The 26,146-nt window shown below is 44.1% G+C and overlaps 1 protein-coding gene across 1 annotated transcript in view; it reads left to right on the plus strand.

Moving 5' to 3' along the window:
- Positions 1 to 15,763, plus strand: part of LOC145402187 (uncharacterized) — a 27,499-nt gene extending 11,736 nt beyond the window's left edge. Inside the window, exons 7-11 of the mRNA XM_080274304.1 lie at positions 1 to 2,006; positions 2,381 to 3,027; positions 3,435 to 3,722; positions 4,133 to 4,257; positions 5,229 to 15,763. The exon at positions 1 to 2,006 is cut by the window's left edge and continues 11 nt beyond it. Of these exons, the coding sequence (XP_080130430.1) occupies positions 1 to 2,006; positions 2,381 to 3,027; positions 3,435 to 3,722; positions 4,133 to 4,257; positions 5,229 to 15,552 (13,390 nt within the window). The 3' untranslated portion in view covers positions 15,553 to 15,763. The remainder of the gene's footprint in view (positions 2,007 to 2,380; positions 3,028 to 3,434; positions 3,723 to 4,132; positions 4,258 to 5,228) is intronic.
- The last annotated feature ends 10,383 nt before the right edge of the window (positions 15,764 to 26,146 follow it).

The raw sequence follows: 26,146 nt of genomic DNA on the forward strand, positions 1-26,146 counted from the left end.
TGCCAACCCAAGTCAGAGTGCCATGCTTGGAACATCAGCACTAGTGAACACTTTCTGCAAGATTAACGGTCGCTGCAGCAGTGAGCCAGCAGTAGAGCAAGTACTTCGGATCATTGAGAGTGAACTTGGATCTGGATGTCGCACCATCAGTGACGTTGAAAAGATGAAGGTGATGGTTGCTCTAAAGGCTCTGGGTAACGCAGGTCGCTGGGTCAATGCAAACAGCATTCTGCAACGATGCTACACTGAAGATAACGCCATGGAGGTTCGTGTGGCTGCCATTGAGGCCTGGAGACACACTCCTTGTGAGTATGACCGATCCCACCTTCTGGCTGCCTTCCAAGATGAGACTCAGGATTCTGAGATCCGCATTGCTGCCTACTTGGCTGTCATGACCTGCCCAACGGAGACTGTCATCGCCACTGTCAAGGACCGACTCACCTCCGAGGCAGTCAACCAGGTTGGATCCTTCATCTGGACTCACCTCACCAACCTGCAGGAGTCAGCCGCCCCAGGCAAGCAGTGGGTCCGCGAGCTGATCGGGGAGGAACTTCTCAGCAACAAGTTCAACACTGAAGCCCTCAAATTCTCTCGCAATTATGAGTCCTCTTTCTTCACAGATGAACTCAATGTTGGTGCAGCTGTTGAATCCAATGTCATCTTCTCAACAAAATCCTATCTGCCTCGCTCGGCCATGCTTAACTTCACCATTGACCTCTTTGGTGAGTCCATCAACCTCTTTGAAGTGGGTGGTCGCATCCAAGGTTTTGAATCATATGTTGAAAAATTCTTTGGACCATCAGGCTATTTCCCTCAGGAGACAATTGAGGGAGTGCTAAAGCACTTGCACGAGACCAAACCTGACAGTGATGCTACCACGCTTGAGGATTTCTTGGACAGAGCTACTGACGAGCCCGAAGGTTCCTACTACCTCCGCATCTTTGGCAATGAACTGCACTACAACCACTTCCATGGCCTTGACAACCTCCTCCACACTTCCAACCCTCTTGACCTGTTGATGGAGCTCGTCCGTGGGGGTGACATCGATTACACCAAGTCGTTCCAGCTCATCGACTCTGACTACTCCATCCCCACCGTGTGTGGCCTCCCGGTCACCCTCAACGCCAAGGGCACGGCCACGCTTGCCCTCAGGATGAACGGCAACGTCAACGCCAACAGTCTCACCAACTTCAACATTGAGGGCCACTTCCATCCTTCCGCTGCAGTGCAGATGGACGGAGTCATGATGGTTGATGCTCATGTCACTCGCAAAGGACTCAAGATCTCATCCACCCTCCACACATCCACCTTTGTCGATGGCAAAGTTCACATCAATGGAGGAAAGTTGGTTGATGTAGCAATCAACACACCAAAGGACAGGGTCGAAGTAATTGATGTTAACACAAAGTTCTTTATTCTGGAAGATAATGATCTCACAGAGAAAGAGCCTGAAAATTACCTTGACGTTTCATGCACCAGCGGAAGGACTGGCATGCAGCTGTGCGCAGAGACTAACTACCTCACTGCACCTTATATATACGGGCGGCCTTACGGCGGTCGTATTTACTTCCGTAAGACTGACACTATGACAGGATACATCCTTAAGTACACCAGCAACGAAAATGAAGTTTCCTTCCTTATGGACACCCCCGGCTCTCAGCAGAACCATAACATCTACCTTAACATCAGGAAGACGGATAATTCCCTCCACTTGAACCTTAATGCTTTTCAACTGTCAGCTGATGGTAATATTGAATACGTGTGGGAAAGAGACAGGAAGGGCCTCAACGTAGACGTCAACTTCGGCAACTCTAGAACCTATGCTTTGAAGACTGAACTTGTAACCATGCTAGGAGATGAGACGAGGATTGAGCCGTCTTTGGCGGTGTCTTCAAGTTATGGTGACATAATCATTGCCAAGGGGGCTCTCATCAGCTCACCAGCCCAGAGGAAGCACTCGTTGGAGATGAGCATTAGTGGAGAAGTTTCACCATTCTCTTTCAAGGGTAAGTAGTCACACATAAACCATTGCATACTGGATGTTCTGTTGTCGTGTGCAGCCTGACATATAGGACTGCTCATAAATAACATGTCACTAAAAACTCACCTGGAGGTATCTCGTGCGTTGCGGGGACGGCTGAATCAACCGGTGTAGGCAATAAGTAATAATGCAGAACAGACACTGATGACGTTGACATAGCCGTTCCCGCAACACACGAGAAGAAGAGTGGCGTGGAAGAAGAACGTTATATATGGGCCACCCTGTGTATTCATGCATGATACGTATAAAGTCAGCATTAACACATTTTTCTCTTTCTAACATTTATTTTCTGCATGATACGTTTAAAGTCAGCTTTAACACATTCTTCTCTCGTCACAGCTTCGTATGAGGGAGCAGAGAGGTCAGCCAAGGTCAATATGGCGGTCCAGAGTCGACCTTTCGATCTGTACGTTCAGGGCGAATTGAAACACGACCAAAAGTCCATCTTCTGGGAGAACGAGATAGAGTATGCGTATAGGGGGCGCGGCAAGCAGATCATCAAGTACGCTACAGTGCTGCGGCGGGAAGTGTCAGCCGAGAACACCACGTACTCCATGAAGTTTGACCTCAGCCCGACGCAGCATTCCCCGCACCCCGTCCTGTTCGAGTACAAGGTCATAACATCGCCTGGGCACATGGAATCTTCAGGCACCCTCATTCACGGTCGAAATGTTGTCTGGAATTTTGAGGAGGTCTGGTCATACGTACGAGATGAAACTCAGCTGGCGTGGACTGGGCATGCTAAGGTTACGTGTCCCTATTACGGCCTGGAAAAGTCAAGCTCGAATGAGTTCAGACTTACCCGCAATGAGGTGTATCTCAGTCTGAAGAGGAAAGACAGCCCACAAACAACGTACGAGATCACGATGGAAGCCAAGAAAAACGAGGACAGGGAGATGATGCTACGCGCCGTCTATAATCTTGACTGGATTGCTACTTTCGATGCCCTGTACACCAAAATTGCTGAGGGTCATTACAAAGCTCAGGTACTGTCACAGATCTCTAGTATAAAAGAACTCTAAATATCACGGGTCTTTACTAATACGACAGAGGGGTTTTAGGGAAGTGTTAGGACGGTGTGACAATAGCAATGTTCCAGGCTCTGAATACTTGATGAGATATAAATGGTGACATGCCCCTTCTCTCTGCATTATATTGAATGAACTCCACCTATACACAGACACCTCTTTCCCTTACGGTGGGATGGGAGGTACGGATGATGATGAACACCTCTTTCACGTGGGGTGGGACAGGGGGGGTCTGGATAATGACTGTGATGATGATGACTGTGATGATGATGATGAAGATGGTCTATTTTTACGTGTCCATAAGTATTCACTACGCTTTTCACCGGAGTGCGAAAAATCTGCACAGGTGTTCTTCCTAATTACAGGTGACGGGCAGCTTCAAGTTAGGTAGCATCGAAAAGGCCTTGGGGTTGGAGGGGAGCGTGATTAACAACTCGGAACCGGGGAAGATTGACGTCGCCACAGAGCTCTCCTTCAACATGCCCGGGAAGACGGTCGAGGGGAGCTTTACCGTCCTTGGAGATGCTGACAGGGCCAAGATGGAGATAAAGTCGAAGGTGGATCAGCAGGAATATAATCTTCTCATGGAGGCGACGCGTACCTCACTCCTTGTCGACACCGATGTATACAAACACATAGTCGTGAATGCCTATGTAAGTGGGTGTTCATTTGTTCACGGTTCAGAATGTACAGGCAAAGAAATAGATGTTCACCAGTTCACAGTTCATAATGCAGAGTCCAAAAAAATAAATGTTCATCCGTTCACAGTTCAAAAAATAATTGTTCATCAGTTCAAAGTTCAAGAAATAAATGTTTATCAGTTCAAAGAGAGAGAGAGAGAGAGAGAGAGAGAGAGAGAGAGAGAGAGAGTTATTTACGCAGATCCACAAATATCTTAAACTGCAGAAACGACTAATAACAATACGAGAAATTAAATAACCAACAATTCCCCTCGTTATTTATATTTATTCCGCAGAAATAACTAACGTGAAAAATAAAAAAAAAATGACTACCACCCTCCCTCATTATTATTTATTTATTTATTCATTTATTTGTGACGCAGATAAATAATGACGCGGAGGGAGTGCAGGTGTCAGCGGGCGTCGAATTGGACAAGGATAACGATGCCTCCAAATCCCTCGTGTTCCAGGGCAAGATTCTGGAACAGCAGATGGAAATGGAACTCAAGTAGGTGTCCTGGAAAAACACCCATACACATACAAACACACACACACACACACACACACACACACACACACACACACACACACACAGACAAGCAGACACAGACACACACACACATACAAACAAACACACACACATACATACAAACAAAAAACACATACACACACACACATACGAACACATACATACAATAAACACATACACACACACACTCTCTCTCTCTCTCACACACACACACATACACTCTCTCTCTCTCTCTCTCTCTCTCTCTCACACACACACACACACACACACACACACACACACACACACACACACACACACACACACACACACACACACACACACACACTGGTACTCAAATACACTGAGGACCCTGAAGAATGTCAATATTTTGGTTACTAATGAAGAGACTGAAGCGATTTTTGAAGCAACCCTTCTTCACCAGTGCACCACAATTTTGCCACATTTTAAAAAGATCTGGAAGCAGTCTCCTTCAGTGTTAACTAAATTAAACATAACTAAACATAACTAAATCTAAATAAATTCTCCTTGCGATTTATTCCACGTGATGGCTGCATTTACCCTCACAATGTCTTCTTCTAACTAAAGAAATGCGTAAGTTTTTTATTTTTATTTATTCTTTTGCCTTAAGATGGCCCCCAAAACCTGGAAAAAGAATCTTACGTAAAATAAGAATTGAAAAACTGATGCCCACACAGGTGAATATAACATTTTATTTCCCGCATGTGTCTCTATACTCAAATGTGAGGGAGCGTCTGAAAACCAGTGTACGATTGTAAACATGAAGTTGCCTGTAAATTCATTCACTAATAACAGATATATTGACGTTCGTCTGGGGTCTCAGAGGAGTGAATCACCCTGCAATATCAAGTGTTCTCACTGACATAACAAGAATGTCATTTGTCAGCTCTATGGTGTCTGTTTGATTAATCTTTGCTCTCTTATGACAGATTCCTCGGCCGAGAAATCTTCATAAGTGGAAAACTTCAAGATGATGGAGTGGCTGTAGAGGGACGATGGGCACCGGACAAGACAATTAAGCTCAACTTAAACTATGAGCTGTTTGTGTATGAAAAACGATCTCTTACTGTTGCCGTTGAGACTCCCTTCCCCGGATGGCAGAAGCAGGACGCCACACTCTCAGTTGCTCTCAACCAAAACGAGTTCAACGCTCAGGCCATGGCCAACTGGAAGAACTCCCAACAGATGGCTCTCACCATCAATGCCAACCTCCAGCCTGGTGTCACCAACAATGCCCTCTACGCCAACGTCCTCTTCAGCAGTCCCTTCAACAACTTTGAGCGCCTCACCTTCGTCCTGGACCACAAGATGGCCGCTGTTAACATCAACACAAACATGGAGGCCACCTGGAATGATAAGAAGATCAACGGAGTCATCCTTCTCACCCCCACTGAAAATGGTATTGATGGAAGTGCCACCTTCACCTCTCCTTTCACACAGGAAGCAGCCATAACTCTGCACCACGAGCTGGTCCAAACCAAACTGGCCTCCTCGCTCCAGGCCAAGTATGGCCAACAGGTATCCACCGCCACACTTGAGGGACACGTTATTACTCAGCCAGGTCATGACATTGCTCTGCACTTAAAGACACCAGCTCTTTTGGAGTGTGTGCCTGAGATTGAGGTTGATGTTAAATATAATTTCGACAGTACCAGCCTGGCCTTCGTCACTGAAGGCAATGCCGGAGAGTCCAAATTCATGTTCAGTGTCAACGGCACGAAAACTGTGGGGGAGAGCTCCTCAATCTCAGGAGATGTGCGTTTCATCACTCCCTTCACAAGACCTCTGACGGCCGTGCTATCTCACACCCATGACAGCCAGAATTATGACACCAAACTGGTTGTGACCTCGAATGGTTCCATGACGTTCCAGTCGACCGGGCATGTCTTGTCACGAAATGACATTGAGGTTTCTGCTGTTATGGACACTCCCAACACAAAGGTTTCCTTCATACTCAGCCACAAAATCAGCAACAATCATCTGCTTTCATCTGTGAAAACTTATGCCAACGATGAGCACATTACAGTCTCCCTCTCTGGTACTCTGGATGGAGCCTTCAATGTTGCTGATCTGGAAGGTGAAGTCAACTCAACTTTTGATGGTATGGATGACATGAAGATGAAACTCAACAGTGTGACGCAAGAAACAGGCCGCACAACAAAGATCATTTTAAGCCACGGCGCCAAGTCTGTCAATATCGTTCACCACATTACTTACACTGACCGTTTCAACTGGGACCACTCTTTGGTCATCAATAACAACTACAAGATAAGAAACACACAGACTCACACCGGCACCCAGTACGACCACGAGATGGAGGTCAAGTGGGATGATAAGACGGTCTCCGTTAAAGGGAACTTCGATGCAAAAGTCTCCGGCTTCAACGAATCATGTGCAATCCACCTCGCCATTACCACTCCCTGGGAATGCATGGAGGACATCGACATCACCCTCAATGCACTGCAGACAGCCAGTGATCTTAAGTTAGGAGCAGCTCTAAAGGACAAGCAAGAGACCACTACCGAGCTGACTTACTGGCACAGATATAAACCCGGCAGCATCTCCTTTGAGGCCTCTTTAGCCACTCCATTCTGGGAAACCTTAGGGTTCAAACTCAGATGCCAGGACTCACCCAAGACTGTCACTCTGGTTCTCCTTTACGGTGAGGCCCAAACATCGGTCAATGTGGGAGGAGAGTGTCAGTCTGGAAAGATGAATGGCCACATCAACATCACCTCTGACTTCCTGTCCACGCCTATTGCCATGGAGGGATCGCTCGACGTGGCCTCCGATGAGAAAACCTTCACCGTTACCGTAACCACCGACAACAGATATCAACTTACTGGATCCATGTCCGGGGAGATCTCGGATGCCAAGCTGTTCCTGTCCCTTGACCTTCCACTGGACTATGCTCGCCACATCGAATACAAGGGAGAATATCAGGCCGTATCATTCCCATTCACACTCAACACGGAGATGAAGGTGGATTCCCGTGAGTACAATGTCAATGGCAGGATCGATCCCAGCTCATTCCAGCTTGAAGTGGATGCAAATGGCCAGAGGAGTAGCGTTAGCAGCACCTGGGAGATACATGGCAATAAGGCTAATGTTGAGCTTCAAATCCAGTCTCCATTTAGCAGCCTCACGAATGTAGGAGCTAACATCATGTACGATTTTGAAAGTGCAAAGAAGTTTGATGCCAAGATGACTTACAACAACCAAGAAGTGACCCTAAGCGGCAAACTTGAGGGCAGGACATTTACCTTCGAGGGAACGACACCATTCAGGGGCTGGGAGAACCTCAGTGCCTCGCTCTTCCTCTCTAGTTCAGCGATTACTGCTTCCGCCTCAAGAAATGACAACAAGATCGAAGTCACAGGCACGCTGCATCTCAAGAGCCAGAAAGGAAAGGCAGAGCTGAGCATCACGACTCCCTATGTAGGCCACGAGACCATCAATCTTGAGGCCATTTACAATTTCAATGGGGATTCCAAGACAGTGCAGTTCAAGTCCAATTACAACGATGCCGAGCTCTCCATCAAGGGTGCTGTGAACCTCTCAAATCTCCAGGCCCCAGAGATGACCCTAAACCTGGTAACTCCATTCCCTGAGGTGCGGAACTTGAGAGCCGAGGCCAAGTGGAATGTGATGAACCCAGTAAAGACCGCTGAGGTGGTGGCTCATCACGACAATGGTGTATACAACTGGCGACTGGAGGCCACGTCAACCAATCCCTTAACGGGCCACATCACCACCAAGCTCAGCACTCCACTACCTGACCTGAGTGACGTCTCTCTCAAGGCGGCCTTTGATTTCACTGCTATGCCTTACACGGTGTCGACTGAGTACAAGAAGGAGGATGTTGTAAAGAAACTAGAAGGTCACTTGTCGGTCACTGGAAATGCCATTCAAGGTGACATTACAACACCAATCACTGGGTGGGAAGCCATGACCTTCAATGGGGAGTACCACCACCAGGAAGACCATCTGACTGGAGCCGTAGAGATCAGTAAAGGCTCAGAGAGGTTTGAAGTGAAAAGCGACATCCTGTTCAACAATGCTACTCCTAGGATAAAGGTGGAGGTTAAGACACCAGTTCCTGAGTACACTAATATGGAACTGAGTATGGAGTCCAGCCTGCTTGAGATGGATAAAAAATTCAAGATCGCCTTCATCATAAACGACATCACATATTCAGCAGACATTACCGGTAGGTTTGCGAGAAAAGATGGAACTTTGCATGCAGTGATGAACTCCCCCATCACAGGATTCACCAGCCTCGAGATTGCCTCTGAGTATGACTTCAATGGTGACGTAAAACTGGCACAGCTGAACGTGAAGAGGGAAGGGCAGACTCAGCACTTCTCCGTAACAGGGGGTGTTGATGGAAACAATATCGTACTGGATGTCACAACTCCATATGAGAACTTTGAAGTAATGAAGATGAATGCAGACTATGTTGCTCAGCCTGGCCTACATAAAGTGTCTGCCATCTTTACCAGGGACATAAATGAATATAAATTCATCACTGAAGTTGCTTTCAATGCCAACAGCGCCACAATCAAGCTGTCAACCCCCATTGAAGCAATTAAGAATGTTGAAGTAAAGGGCATGCTTGATATCCAGGAAGACAGAGTCACAGGCTCTGTAATATTCCAAAGGAATGATGACGTCTTTAACCTAAACTCAAGCTACAGCCTCAACCCAATGAAATCCCAACTTGAGATTGGAGTTGCAACGCCTGTTCCTGGCTGGAGCAAGATTGGACTTTACCTCAACTATGATCTGATCTCTGAGAGGAAAGTTGCTGAGGTAGTTATGTTGAAGAATGATGTCGTGAAACAATTAACACTTGAGGCATACTACAATCTCGAAAGGGGATCACTTCAACTTAGAACTCCTGTTGAAGGCTTTGAATTACTGGGCGCAGACTACACGCTGGTAGTGGACTCCAACAACAACAAGCTGGAAGCCCTGGTGAGGACCAACTACAACTCTCAAGAATGGACTCTGTCTGCTTTTGGACAGTACAGTACCAACGAAATCGTGGTCCGACTGCAGACTCCATTCCACGGCTTTGAAACAATTTCCATCGAAGGCAGTATCAACAATAACACAAAGACTGGCAAGGGTATCGTCCACATTGGCCCCTACACCTTTACCATTAATGCCTCCTATGCCCTAAACAACATGTTCCTTGAAATGAGGACGCCCTACACCCCTCTTAGCTTCTTCCTGTTGTCCTTTAAGTATGGGTTCACTCCTCGCCAGATGGAGGGGACAATAAATGTTTCTGTCAACGACGACTCTTACATGTTGCACGGAGGTCTGCAGATTTCACCCCGTTCCTCTGGTTTGGTTCTCACAGCCACCACTGCTATTCCTGAAATACAGAATATGTCGCTCCAGATTAAGTATGACTTGGACAATGTTGACCAAATTGTCTTTGTTGAGGCAGCTGCAGGTGAGAATGAATACAAGCTGTCCATGGGAGGCTACATCCAGGAAGAGACCGCTCTATTCAAGTGTGACCTGACCACCCCCTTCATTGGATGGAGGGACGTGAAGTTCCAGACCAAGATTGATTTAATGAATGATGACAAGATGCTCGAAATTTCCTTGGAGAGAGATGGCAGCGTGAAGGAGATCGCCATCCATGGAAAACTCATAGGCACTGAAGTGAATTTCGATCTGAGGACACCATTCACTGGACTCCATCACTTCAACGCCTCCGGAAATCTGAACCGAGCTAGGAGGTCGCTTGAATTCCAGATGATGAATGATGCAGGAGAAGCCTCAATTGCGGCAAGCTTTCAGGAGTTGAAGCTGCACGTCAAGACTCCATTTGAGAGGTTTGAAGAAGTGACGTGGGATATCAAGAAAGAAGCCGAAGGGAAGTATGTAGGCGAGTGGAGGAGAAATGACAACTTTGTAACTCTTGACATCGAGCACCATGGCACAGGGGGAGCTGTCAATGTGCAGGTCAGGAGTGAGTTGAACGGCTGGGAATTCCTGGGCCTGACGGGAAGGCTGGACACTGCCACATACCAAGCTTACCTCAGTGGACAGCGGAATGAAAGGAAGGTTGAAATCGCCATTAGTGGAAAGCACGATCCTGCAGCTCCGAGTAGCTACACCATCGACATCAGGACACCATATGAAAATTACAGCGAAGTCAAGGGAAATCTGAGATACAACCTCAGGAGGAGACAGTTGAAACTTCTGGTGGAATCCGAATCATCAGACTTCAAAATAGACGTTCAGGCCAGAAGGGGGCTACAAATAGTCTTACACGTCCCACATCCGGAGAAGAACACCGACCTCAGAGTGGACTTGACTCGCTCTAAGGGGAGTATCTTCTTCGACTCTAGATTCGAGCGTCTCCCAACTTATAGGCAGGAATATGAAATAACAACAAATCCTCTGGGAGCTACAGGGTTCATCGAGGTTGACGGCCAAAGGATATTTAACTTAGAATGTGCTATAGTACCAGAAGACAAAAAGTTCCACCTGGAGATCCACACATACCGAGGTGACCGTCATACCACCATCCACATGCACAGTGAAGCCTTTATTACCAGCACATTCCTGATAAAGCAAGAGACAGGGAACACAGCTAAGGAGCTCAAAGTTGAAATGACTGGTAGCGGAAATCTACCAACCCAAGGAACCCTGCATTTTGATATCAGCAACACCTTCGCAGAGCCGGCGAGACAATCCACCATCCATGTTGAAGTTGACCGAAGAAGCGAAAATAAGAAAATCAAGATAGAGGCCAGACTGCCAGGAAATAAACTCTACGTCATCAACATCGACTATAACATCAACCTTCATGACTTGAGGCATGGTGAATATAACATGGCCATAACAACCCCCGATAGAAGAATGAGACGGTGGAATAACATATCTGGCAACTGGAATCTTGAAGACTTGAACCAGGCCGTCATCTCCCTGACCATAGGGGGGGAAACGTACACAGCCAGAGGTAAAGTTGGTCTGACAGACTCTGAGCTCATACTTACTCCAGAGGGTGAAGGCGAGTTGATATATTTGCAGTGGAGGTTTATAAAAGATGGAGAAAACAGAGACTACTTCTTCAAGGTGGGTCGTGAGTCCAGGTACGTGATGTTTAAACTGAAGGGAGCGTTTAATGCCCAGCGTGGCAATGTGGAGTTCGGCTGCAAACTTGGTCGACTGCAGAGACACGAATTCCATTGCACGAATAAGTGGACAATGGAAGCTGAAGGCTCTGTGACTGCCTCAGGAACCTTTAACTACGCTCAGTACCAGGGCACCCATGAGCTCCAATACACTAGAAATGCAGCAGAAAGAAGTGCCGTCTTCAACTTCTTGCTACGGTCGAATAATCCTGAATACAAGACAATAAAAGTCCACGGATCTTACGACATGAACAACAAATTCAAAGTTAATTTCGAGGTTAATGTGAACGAGAGGATATCCAGGGTGGACATCGACATATCTGACTTTAACCCACGTCGCTCCCGCAACACCGTGCAGGCTCACATCCCAATCCTAGGAGAGTATGCGTCCTTCGACCTCACACTTCAGCATGATTTCAGGAGCTTGGACAACAGGTACGTTCATGCTATTGCCAATATTGGTCAGCGGGAGGCCTATATGAAAGCTAACTGGAAGAGGAGTCCAAATCTTGACACCCTGGAGGGAACCATCGATATCAAGTCCCGCTTTGTCGGGGAGATCCATATCAGCGGAAACTGGGATGTCAGCGACTATACCAACGCCCGTGCCGAGGCTCACTACAAGAGAATCAGACCAGGACGGGGTGATGAAATAACTGGACACTTAACATGGAAACGCATTAAAACTGACAATCACCTGGAAAATGAACTACTTATTGACAGTACGTCGCCAAATCTGTCCCACTTCCGTGCATTTACTAATGCTGACTTTTCTGAAGGCTTCCACTTAACATCAGGTCTGCATGTAAACGAAAGACATGTTAACGTCGAGATAAATATTGGTAACAACTCGGTGTCAGGTGAAATAACCACACCATTCCCAGGCTTCGAATCTATTAAAGGTATTATAACGTACAGTTTGACAGGTAAAAACCAAAATATAACTCTGAAATATGAAAGAGGTAACAGACACGTTGACATGTCAATGGTCATCAACAGAAAATCGAAGAGAAAGGGAGACCTGGAATTCACTCTCACTACTCCCTTCCAAAGCTTCAGAGAGATGAAGATCACCGCCAACTGGAATAAGAAGCAAGCCGTTGTGGAATACATGAGAAATGATGTCCGGGTCAGCATGACAGGCACTGCGAGGTATGAGGGCAGCAAGTCAGAATTTAACTTCACCTTCAACACGCCAGAGGGTAAGCGTATTGTGCTGGGTGCAGCATATGATGTATCAGGCATACTAGAGGGACAAGGGACTGAGCCACAGAAGATAGCAAGTCTAGAGCTTGGAATTGATGAGATGGAGCTGAGCTTGACCATCAACGGCTTCCGGAACCCTGAAAGAATATACATAGAAATGAGCGGGCAAGCCAGTCTCCTACAGATCAGGACCTTCTACCTGAAACTCAACTCTGAGCTGAATGCTGATAATCGCACTGGTATCTTTGAGCTCATCATGAACGACTTTGTATTCAAGGTTGAAAACAACTTTGAGAGGTACGAAAATAACGAAGGATATTACCTCCGCAGCAAGATTGAATCCTCACTAACCCCACTCCCTGCCCTGGTGCTTGGCCTGGGATACAAGAACGATGAGCGCATTATTACAGTGGGTTACGGCGAGGACAGGGAAATTACCTTCTCTATCAAGTCTGACAGCAACTACAGAAATGGGTTCAGCGGCTTTGTTAACATCCCTAACTTTGGTTACGACGAAGGGGTTAAATACGAAGTTGAGTACAGGTTCCCGAATGCGAATCAACTGCTTATTGACCTTGACGTTGAGCTTGGAGAGGAAGGCAAGGAGATTGAGGCCCACTTCCAGTATGATTCCGAGGGGGTTCAAGCACGCCTTACCTCGCCCTACACAGGAAGGCATAGCGTACGTGCCCGCCGCTCCATCTCATCAGACAGTTTCTTTACTGAGATCGGCTACAATGAGTACAGCCTGAAGCTCCGAGGTGGATTTAATAATGACGACATCAAGCGTGGAGCCGTGCTGGAGGGAGAAGTTTTCGGCCACCAGTTCCTTATTGATTACCTCTACCAGACAGATGGCCTAAGGTACTCTGAAGGCAAGCTTATCATCCAAACACCCTTCCAAGGTATGAAGAACATGGGTGGATTGTTCACATTGTCCACACAAGGGCCTGAGGTTAAAGGTCAGGCTGAGCTCCTTCTGCCTTTCTCTGAAGTTCCAAAGATCACCTTGGATGTTGAATTTAACCTCAACAGGAAGATTGAAGGACACGTGACTCTTGATATACCAGGTGCACAGTTCATCCTCAGGAGCAACGTGGTCGGAGTATCACTCAGCCAAGGGTACCGAGGAAAAGTGGAAATCTTCACACCTTTCCGTCCTGTGTCACACGTAACTCTGGAGGGAGCAATCAAGATGGAGGAACCTTCCAAGCTCGTGGCTGAATTTAAACTAGTTGAGCCATACACCACACACAGACTTGAAATGGAGATTGAGCCGAATCCAAGAAAGGTGACAGTCAGTGCCTCACTCCGCTCTGTCTCGTACAGTGGTGTCAGCATCAACTTTACACTGGAAGGCTTGCAAGGGATGCGCAAGAAGCTGGATCTCCAGGTGAACAATGACAAACTAACTGCTGAATATAACATGAATGAATCTACTTTTATCTTCAATATCAATACCCTCTACCAAAATGTACCTCGCCAACTGTCCATCAGTGCACAGTTCCCATCTCTGCAGAATATGGCAGGTTCACTTATTGTCATTCTTGGGGAGATGAAACATAACATCAATGGCGAATTCGATATTAGCACAGATCGCGTCAAGGGAGAAATTCAGCTGGAGTCCACTCTCATCGAGGGCAACCGTCAGCTGAAATTTGACATCTCAATCCCAAGCCGATCATTCGAACAAGTTATTTTCGACCTCAGCCTAACTACCTCCCAGACTCACTCCATCCACTTCGAATTTGACTCAAGGAATGGTGTGCAGGCCAGAGTTCGCCTTGACACCCCCGCCATGGAAAACATTAATGCAGTCTTTGAACTCTCCGGCGCAGCAGCTCAGGTCACCATTGAGACCCCCTCTGACACCCACAAAGCTAAGGTGTCATGGCGCATGACCCGGAAGATGCCTGCTGATTACACGGGAACGGTTGAGCTGGATTCGCCCTTCCTAGGCCAGCCGTACAAGCTGAGTGTGCTCGTTGGTGGTGGTAGATTGAGCAAAATCCTTAAGGCAGAACTCCAGGTAGGTACCACCCAGCACCTACTTGAAGGAAACGTGTACCTGAGGAACGATGCAGGTGGTTTCTCCTTCACCGTTGAGACTCCATTCAAGAACATCGAGAAGGCGGTGCTAGAGGCTTCCCTGCTAAAGAGTGACAAGATCAAAGTACACGCCGCTGCCAGCCTTCCAGGGAATGAAAACTCCTTTGACAGTGAGTTTGACGTAGAGAAGAATGCTTTCATGGCAGAGGCAAAGTCCCCCTACATTCCAACTGGGCTTGCAAAGATAGAAGCAGCTCTGTATGGACACCCAACTGATATGAAGCTCAACGTTGTCCTCATGAATGCTGAAGACACCATTTCCGGCAACCTGATCGTGAAGTGTGAGCCTTCCTCTATGCTGTTCAAGCTGGAAATCGCCACGCCCATCCCCGACTTCCAGAACCTGAATGGCATGTTGAAGCTCACCATGGCGGAGCAAACCAACTTCATCTTCTTCCTCGACTACCCGATCACCTTCCGGGTCAACGCCAAGTTCTCCAACACCTCCAACCTCCTGACGAGCAACGTGAAAGTCAACACGTCCATCCAGCACTGGGAATACATGGAGGCGGACTTCAGCATGCCGCTCGATAAGCTTGCTCCGCGGGCCACCTTGGAGATCCCGGGGCACAAGTACGGGGCGGCGGCTGAGTACAAGTCAGACAGGTACACCAAGATGGCCTCGGCTAACTTGTTCCTGGATGATGAGGTCCACGGAGGCAGGTTCAACATCCGCACGAAGGCGCCGTACGACCTTGGCTATGAAATCAACTTCCTGAGACTCAACTCCAGATTCCACCTGAGAACTGACTCCTCATTCTTCTCACCCTTCATGTAGATCCCGCCAAGACACTGCTTTGTAATCTATAGCAGCAGCAGCCATAGTTCAATTTCTAGTCATAGCCTTCACACTAACAAATAATCCATATAACCCGTAGCTAGTTAAGTGTAGCAAGTAGTGAAATGCCTAAGTCTGTATATGACAAATAATATATCGGTGTATATAATGCTGTGAACACTTAAATGTTTCAATGCATGTATCTTTAATAAATGGCTCTTTAATACCAGGACTTTATTTCTTACCATTTATACTTAAGGCACAAACTAGACAATGCATTATAGCCTTGATGGATTATTGCTGAAAATCTTAAATAAAAAAAAAAAGAATAATACTGTACAACTAAAACTAAAGATATACACTTGGCAATAAAAATAAATAAAAATAAATAAATAAATGAAAAATAAACGAATAAATAAACAGAAAAAAGAAAGAAATATAAAAATAATTGGCGAAAGACAAAAATAACCCCCAGAACACGGATATAGTAAGAAAATAACGAGAGATAATTACACAGGAGATGAAACTTATATAGACTGAAGAAGGGAAAGATGAAGAGACAAAGATAATATATAGAAAATCCAGCAGTATGAGAGAGAGAGAGAGAGAGAGAGAGAGAGAGAGAGAGAGAGAGAGAGAGAGAGAGAGAGAGAGAGAGAGAGAGAGAGAGAGAGAGAGAGAGAGAGAGAGAGAGAGAGAGAGAGAGAGAGAGAGAATCAATCACATCAACCACATGTTACCTTCATATGCTACATTATTATTATTATTATTATTATTACTATTATTATTATTATTATTATTATTAGCTTCGAAGAGATCTCATAATGCAAGAGTGAAGGAAGGCTACGACCACTCCAGCTAATAATTAAATAAATAAATAAATAAAAACAAACAAACAAATACTAAAAATAATAAAAAACAAAAATAAAACCAAAAACGATAATAAAAAGTTAATAATAAAACCAAATAAAAAATAAAAAAAATAGAAATATGACAAAGTTGACCAAAAACGCAAGAAAAAAGAAAAAAATTAATTCTGACGTTTTCTTAATTTCTCTCTCTCTCTCTCTCTCTCTCTCTCTCTCTCTCTCTCTCTCTCTCTCTCTCTCTCTCTCTCTCTCTCTCTTCTTTTTTTTTTTTTTTGCCTCACCAGACGATTTTTCCAACTTATAAAAAAAAAACAGAGATTTTGTAGGGGGTCCATGGAGGCTATATTTTACGTCTCAAACCTCAATAATTAATAAATAAATATAAATATATAAATAAATCATTGCCGAACCGAATGAATGTATCGGGAGGTAAGAACAACGTGACAGCGATGTAGTAGTGGCAGTAGCAATGATGGCTGTAGTAGTAGTAGTAGTAGTAAAAGTGGAAGTAAAAGGTTGTGGTGGTAGTAATGGTGGCAGTGGTAGTAGCAGTGGTAGTAGTTGTAGTAGTAATAGCAGTAGTAGTAGCAGCAGTAGCAGTCATAGTAGTCGTAGTAATAGCACTAGTGGTAGTAGTAATTGTAGTAGTAGTAGCAATGGTAGCAATATCAGTAGTGGTAGTAGTAGTAGTAGTAGTAACGGTAATGGTGGTAGTAATGGTAGTGGTGGTAGTAGTAGTAGCAGTGGCAGTAGTAGTAGTTTTGGTACTGGTAGTAGTACCGGTAATAGTAATGATAGTAGTAGTAATAGTAATAGTAGTAGTAATGATAGTAGTAGTAGTAGTAATAATAATGATAGTAGTAGTAGTAATAGTAATGATAGTAGTAGTAGTAGTAGTAGTATTAGCAGTAGTAGTAGTAATAGTAATGATAGTAGTAGTAGTAGTAGTAGTAGTAGTAGCTGCAACCCCAGGCTCCCTTTAACATGAACCCATGACTCCCCAGTAAACTACACTAAATCGTCTGGCAGCGGCAAGGATCCGTATATACATAAAATGGAATGTGTGGCTGTCGTTCTGTCTGTCTTCTATGGCAATCGAGCGGGATGCTGTCAGAACTCTTTAAACAGCTCTGACAGGGATAGCTTTTGACGAGGAATTTACGTGTATACATTGCCAACTACTACCATGGCGCCTGTGATGGCCAGAATTAAGACTTGTCAGAAATAATCAAGGCAACGTGAAGGAAATATGGCAGCCAATCACCGTAGAGTTTTTTTGTTTTGTTTTTATTTCTCTCTCTCTCTCTCTCTCTCTCTCTCTCTCTCAATTCTACAAGCATATCATTGTAAAGGGTAAGTTAAGGTTGTTTCCTGACCCATATCTGTCTGATCAACTGAAACATATCGTCTGGCGGTGGTACGAATCTAATACATAATACATAAGACAAACACATTATACGTAACACAACACAAAATCACTTAATACATAATACGTAAGACAAACACATAAGAACAACACATAACACAAACACACGATACATGATACAGTACGTGTGTGTGTGTTTAGGAAGGCAGACCATCACTTGAGGGTCTGTCCTGAACTGAATATATTCGTGGTGGTTGGCAAGCATGAAATACAAAATAAAAATACATATTATTAAAAAGACCATTAAAGACTGTAACCTCATCATTTATAGGGCCTCTTTTTTTTTACCTTAGCTGAGGAAAATCGTCTGGTTGTTACTGCAATAAATGAAATAAATAAATAAATAAATGAATAAAATAATGAAAAAGACTAAATGCTTTTTTATATCCACAATTTTTTTTTAATACTGAATATAAGAGTTTGGGGATAGGAAAGTGGTCTAGATGATGATGATGATGACAATGGTGGTGATGATGAAGATGAAGATGGTGGTGGTGGTGGTGGTGACGATGATGAAGATGGTGGTGGTGGTGGTGGTGATGAAGATGGTGGTGGTGGTGGTGATGATGATGATGAAGATGGTGGTGGTGGTGGTGGTGGTGATGATGATGATGGCGGTGGTGGTGATGATGGTGGTGGCTGTTGTGATGCTGATGATGATGGCGGTGGTGATGGTGGTGGTGGTGATGATGGTGGTAGTGGTGGAGGTGGTGATGATGATAATGATAATGAGAATGGAATCACCGTAACAAAGGGGTTAAGCATCCGACATCACCGTATCTAAGGGATTATCTACCTACCTACCTATCTATCTATCTATCTATCTATCTACACCCAGACGCCTTAACCCCGGAAGCCCTAGCCTCAGACAAATCGCCCCCATGTCACCCTGTCCTCCGCCTTCAAGCTGTCCTTTCTCCAACACTAACCTTCCTCATCCATATACCTCTCCATCCCATCATTCCACCTCATCCTCGGCCTCTCCCTCCCCCTTCCACTCACAACGCTCTCCTAGTCAGTCTCTCAGTTATACAGCAAAATAAACGTTTCTGTAGTGAAGATGTTAAAGCATAGGAGAGGTAAAACTGACTAAGTACTACCCATAAGAATTCATTTTCTCTGAACAGATGCTCTAAAGAAAAGTGTTCCCATGTGCGTTGACTTAAATATCACACACACACACACACACACACACACACACACACACACACACACACACACACACCTTTCCTTAGGGCTCGCGGTAATGATATACAGAGAGAGAGAGAGAGAGAGAGAGAGAGAGAGAGAGAGAGAGAGAGAGAGAGAGAGAGTTTATTTTCTTTACCTCGTCGAACTAACAGTACGAGATTCCAAACTGTTATTACTGTTGAATAGCTTAGCACTGTGTCGTAAGAGTGAGTCATAGGAGCTAGAAAGCAAAGAGAAAGATAAGAGAATGGGAGGAACGTAGAAAAAAAAAAAGAAAAACAATACGAGAAAGGAGGAAATAAGAGAATGATAAGTATGATGATATTAAAGGTTGTCAACATTCACAAGGCAATATAGAATAGTCTCCACCAAAACATGTAAATAAAATAAATAAATAAATAAATCTCTACCACTCAATAACTTCTCAAAATGTAAAACTCTACGGATTCGTGTTGCCCCATTTCACGTAAAAACTTCTCAAGATGTATAAAACTCTACGGATTCGTGTTTCCCCATTTCACTTAAACAGTCCACATTTATGCGTTCACCTGCCCCCATGGAACCTTTAAGAGGTCTAAATATTTGTTTTAAAAAAGGAGAAAAACAGGGAACGAAAATGCAAAAGGAAAGATGTAGTACCGAACTGTATATTTTCAAAGAACAAGGGTACAAAGTCTGAAATGAATATGTGAAGAAAGAAATAAAGGAATGTCACCTATGTTGTCAAGCAGAAAGATGAAGAATGAGGAGGAGAAGGAGAAGGAAGAAGAAGAAGAGGAGGAGGAGAAGGAGGAAGAAGACAAAGAAAGGAAAATAAAGAAATGAACAAATATAATATAGTTTCCAACACAAGGAAGAAACCATGATTAGAACAACAGATAATTAAAAGCATAAGAGAGCAATAGAAATCATGAAGGCACACACACACACACACACACACACACACACACACACACACACACACACGAGAAAAAGTCTATAGTTCTTTCACCTTAACTTGGCCCAGATTTTCGTCCTTTTGCAGCTTAATTTACATAGCTCAGTGGTAGAATAAAACAGTACTATGGCCCTACATCCTTTCCATGGCACTTCTTCGTGACTACCATCTTATTCTAATGCTAATCTATCCTGGCAACTCAGCACACAAGTTAGAGAGAGAGAGAGAGAGAGAGAGAGAGAGAGAGAGAGAGAGAGAGAGAGAGAGAGAGAGAGAGAGAGAGAGAGAGAGAGAGAGAGAGAGTTTTAGACCAAGTCAGAGTGAAAGGAGTCTAGGAGAAACAACGTATCCAGAAAATATAATGGAATGATATAAAAAAAAAAAAGGGGGGGAAGGGGGACACTGGAAAGAGAATATTAAAGTTAGGAAAATATTAGTATGGAGAAGAATATTGAAAAAAAAAACTAAAAGGAATATTAGAAAAAGTTGCAAATATCAAAAATACAAAAAATATTTATCAATAAATAAAAGATACATTTAAAAAAAACTAAAGGAAATATTTTAAAAAGTTGGAAATCATGAAAAATAAAAAAAAAAGACATAAATAAAAACTATTTATCTATCTATAGCCCGAAGCCCTAATCCCGGAAAGGGTGGCCGCAGACAAAACGCCTCCAAGCCGCTCTGTCATCCACCATTTGACTACCCTCCCCCCAACTCACTCCCCCCTCCCTCATATACCTCTCAACTCCATCCCTCCACCTCATCCTCGGTCTACCCCTCCCTCTCGCTCCCTCCCCCTCACCTACATACACCTTCTTAGTCAGTCTTTCATTACACATACATTAAAAAAACTAAAAGGAATATCTGAAATAGTTGGAAATAATAAAAAATTCAGACAAAATAGGATTTCACCATGAATGAAAAATACAAAGACGACACACACACACACACACACACACACACACACACACACACACACACACACACACACACACACACACACACACACACAAAACGATTCTACTAGTGCTCGTCATGTAGGGGGTCCTTATGTAAGTGTCGATAATAAAGTACTTTGACACTTATCATGACTTAACACTTAGATTAGACACAGACTTTGTTACAGTGCTGAGAGAGAGAGAGAGAGAGAGAGAGAGAGAGAGAGAGAGAGAGAGAGAGAGAGAGAGAGAGAGAGAGACAGAGGGGGGTTAAAGGATTAAAGTTTAAGAGTGATGGATGATAGACGGGTGTGTGTGTGTGTGTGTGTGTGTGTGTGTGTGTGTGTGTGTGTGTGTGTGTGTGTGTGTAGGGTGAGGTGAAAATGGAGGTGAATGATGATAAAGAAGCTAAAGATTGAGTATGCAAAATAAATCGCTTAAGAACGGGTGCCACGAAGTCTCCCATGCCAAACAGAAAACGAGGTGAAAGGTGAAAGGGGAGAGGAGGGCTGTATTTATTAAGATTCTCAGCTAATAATCAGAAAGTGGATCATATTCATAAAAACCTTAACCAATATTTATAATTGAACTCAACAGTAATTAATTAGAGTCTGCATTCATAGAGATTCTTAGCCAATCTCTGTATTAAACGTTAAAGCAATTGTAAATATTCAGATAGTAGGCCCTATTCATTAAAAATCTTAACTATCTTCTATAGTAAACAAATACCCAGAATGATTAAACAGATAAAAGTTTGCATTCATAAAAGATCTTAGCCAGCTCCTTGATAAAACGTCTCCCTATCAGTTAATAATTGGGACACTGAGCCGTATTCATAAAAAATCTTAGGCAATTTTCACAATAAGCAAGTGTTCAAAGTAGTTAATTGTTAGGCGAGGGTCTGAATTCATGAACATTCTTAGTTAAATTCCGTACAAAGCAGTTCTTCAGTTAGAATTTTTTATAACTGTGATCCTTTATAACTCATTAATAATTCTCTGGCGGTAGTCTGATTGAGATGAAGAAATACGTTGTTGGACTGAAGGAGTGCAATAATGATAGAAGTATATGTCTATCTATCTATCTATTGTCAGACGCCTTAATCCCGTAAGGGGTGACCACAAACAAATCGCCTCCATGTCGCCCTGTCCCCCGCCATTTCATTGCCCTGCTCCCAGCTCACACACCCCCTCACTCATATACCTCGCCACTCCATCTCTCCATCTCATCCTTGGCCTCCCCCTCCCTCTCCCCCCCCCCTTTCCACCTCACTCACATACACATACAGGTAACCAAAGTATATAGACAGTTTATATTCTTTGATTATAAGCTCGCCTTCCTTGATTAGTTCCCCCTTTGAGTTCAAGTCAAAATGTTAGTGTTTTTTTTTATTTATTTATTTCATTTTTCTATGAATCGAGAATAATTCTAGTCTGATGGAATGGATTTTTTTCTGTATTAAATTGCTTTTCCTTCCTCTGTAACTAAGTAAATAAAATAGGTAAAATAAATGAATAATTAAAATAACTGTCTCCCTCTCTCTGTATTTCCTGCTGCCTATGATCTCCAGTCTTTCAAACGCAGTGTGTCCAGGCATCTCGAAATGAATGGATCTTGAATTTGGCTCTCTCTTGTATTTTGTTTTTCTCTTGGAGGGAACTGTTATTGCGGGCTCATGGCCTTTGGTTCCTTCTTCCTCGCATTAAAAAAAAAAAAAAAAGTAAAGTTTGTGAACTCAACAGACTGCAGGCTGAACTTGCCACCCCCCCCCCCTCCATGCAGTCCACTATCGTCCTGCCAATGGATGGGGAGGGAGGTGAAGGGCGCTCATATAACCAGGCAGCTCCTCGGCCCGGTTATATCAGTGCCACCACGCGAAGGCGCCCTCTCAAACTCCTAAGCCTAAGTGGGAGGGTATGGTGGAATGATAAGGTGTAGGGGCAGTGTATGTGGAACAGCTCCGTCCACTCAGTAACAAGGTGTCCACTACCAAGCCTTATCTCCCCTACAACCCTTATCTCCGGGTCACCCCTCTACACCACTCGAGGAAGGGTCACAGGTCAAGGGTTAGGGGGTGAGGGTGGAGGGGGGCAATCTATGGGTTGCTGGGTACTTAGCTTTGTTTTAGCGGACCATAACAACAACAAGCGACTCTCCACACACCTGCGCCAAACTATTGCAGCCAGTTTGTTAAAGTTTCTCTCCTTGAACCTCATAGACTATGTGACATCTTTATTAAAATGCCTCACTATGGCCAGAATTGAAAATAGCTAAATAGTTAGCTGATGTAACAAACAGCTGGCGCCTAGTACGCTGGTGCAGCTGACGCAACAGCAAACATGTTAAATCAGCTCAAAATTTCAAACTGAGTAACTTTGTATTTCATAAGAAAATTGCTCAGAGCTCTTCTTGAGCATATATTCGAACCATCATTAAAGAAAAAGGAAAAAGAATGAGACCCCAGGTGTACCACTTATACAGTAGGCCTGTCGACTTCGCTGCAGATAAAAATAACACCATTTATTCACACACACACACACACACACACACACACACACACACACACACACACACACACACACAGAAAAAATAGAAAAACGGTCACACGCACATACAAAGAAAAAAGGGTCAAGACGGCCCCTCCCCCCTTCACACACACACACACACACACACACACACACACACACGTAACAATCAACAACCCCCCTCATCACAGCGCCAGGCTTCATCACATCTGACACCTTAATCACCTTGTCAGTTATTAATTCTCACTCTAACTGCCCTTTTCTCCGTGGCATTGAGGGGCTCTTAGCACCTCTCCCGTAGCGATTTATCCTGCATGAAGTATTATCTTGTAAATTACCACAACTCTCCTTGTAAATTACCACACCTCGTAAATTACCACACATCTCCTTGTAAATCACCACACCTTTTGAATTACCACACTTCTTGTAAATCACCACACCTTTCCTTGTAAATTACCACATCTCTCCTTGTAAATTACCACACCTGTCCTTGTAAATGACCACATCTCTCCTTTTAAATGACCACACCTCTCCACGTAAATTACCACACCTCTCCACGTAAATTACCACACCACTCCTTGTAAATCACCACACCTTTCCTTGTAAATTACCACACATCTTGTAAATTACCCCACCCTTCCTTGTAAATCACTACACCTTTCCTTGTAAATAACCACACCTCTCCTTGTAAATCACCACACCTCTCCTTTATCGATTCATTCTTCAAATTCTCAGCACCTGTCCCTTATCTTGACCTGCATCTTTCACCCTAATTATTCTCCTGTACGTAACCATCTCTCCTTGACCGATTCATTCTTCAATTTTTCCCTTTTCTCTTTTAATTTGACTTACAACATCGACGCAATTTACACCACTAGCGTTTGGTTCCTTCTTCCTTGCATTAAAGAAAAAAAAAAAAACAGGATGTTAAGGTACCACAGACAGACTAAGTAGCTGACGAACACGCTCTACGGCATCCAAGCTCATGGGAATACAGACAAACGTACTGATAAAACCATCCCCAACGGCACTCAGACCCACCGTCCTTCACCTCGCCCGCCACAACAACAATTAACAAGATTAGCTGACTAGTAATTAAACCTTTCAGACCGATGACCTATTTATCTATTTACACTTTCATTCATCCAGGTTATTCATTTTCATATATATTTTTTTTCCTTTTGCTGCGCTTTTTTTTTTTTTGTCCTTTTTCAGTTTATTTCCCGTAGCTCAGTGGCCAACTAAGACAATACTACGGCTCTATATCCTCCCATAGCACTTCTTCGTGACTAGCATCATATTCTAGTCTTCGCATCTCAGTGGCAGATTAAAACAATGCTACGGCTCTACATCCTTCCCGTAGCACTTCTTCGTGACTAGTATCATATTCTAGTTTCATATATCAGTAGCAGAATAAGACGATACTATGACTGCACATACTTTTCCATAGCACTTCTTCGTGACTAGCATCATCATATGCTATTCGTCGTAGCTCAGTGGCAGAAAAAGACGATAGGACTACCACGGCTCAACCTCCTTTTCCACGGCACTCCTTCGTGACTAGCATCATATTCTAGTGTTAATCTATTGCCATTACTCAGTATTCAAGATGCAGGGATGGCAATTTTAGGCCAAGCGAATATGAACAGAGTATAGCCACATAGGAAAGAATAAGAAATAATGAGGGCAATCTCTCTCTCTCTCTCTCTCTCTCGTAATTCATTCATGTTTTCATCACGATAATATTCAGCTTTTGGGAGACCTCGAACTGAAAAAAGAAAAGCATTACAAACAGTTTTCGATAACCTCCATTACTACAAGAGGTGGTGCTGGAGAGGGAGGCCTTCACGTGGTGGCACTGATATAACTGGGCAACTCCACTGCCCGGTTATGTAAAAATCCCTCAGTACCCTCTCTGTCTGTCTGTCTGTCTGCTTCTCCCTCCCTCCCTCTCTCTCTCTCATTTATTCATCCGGGCAGGTCCTCCGTCCGGGTGCATGGGGGTCACCGCAAGAAGGGGTCTCATTCCATCACCTGCCTCGTAATGAAGGGAATTAACTAGTGCTATTATAACCCTACAATTCGAAACGCCTCTGCTACACTAAATAAGAAAAAACAGGCCTGAGGAAAATACAGCTTAGGACTGAGAGGTTATATGGCCACAAAATATAAAGGTAAAAAATCACTTATTCACACACTGACCTGCCAACTCTCATTTTTTCTTTTTTCTTTAATGCAAGGAAGAGGGAACCAAACACCAGACGCCCGCAAGACTGTTCCCTCTAAGACAAAACTTAAAACAAGATGACGAAGAGCCAAATTCAAGACGCCATCGCTGAAAACTCTTGCTGACACCAGGTTGCCAAATTCCGCTGTGTGTGTGTGTGTGTGTGTGTGTGTGTGAGAGAGAGAGAGACAGAGAGAGAGAGAGGAGGGGACAGTCTTGATCTTTTTTATTGTGTGTGTGTGTGTGTGTGTGTGTGTGTGTGTGTGTGTGTGTGTGTGTGTGTGTGTGTGTGTGTGTGTGTGTGTGTGAGGCCACCTTTAACACCTCAGAGGAATGCTATGGGCCTAGAAAAAGGACAGAGAGTGAGAAAAAGATATGAGAAAAACAGAAAAAACATGTGAATCTCAACGGTAATGAAATCCTAACCACGATGTAATTTTGGAGGCTAACTGACCCCATGAATACTCGTAATTTTGAG

This window comes from Coenobita brevimanus, chromosome 57 (assembly GCF_032717465.1).
Source record: "Coenobita brevimanus isolate Jiangsu-jjx chromosome 57, ASM3271746v2, whole genome shotgun sequence".
NCBI classification, from domain to species: Eukaryota; Metazoa; Arthropoda; class Malacostraca; order Decapoda; family Coenobitidae; genus Coenobita; species Coenobita brevimanus.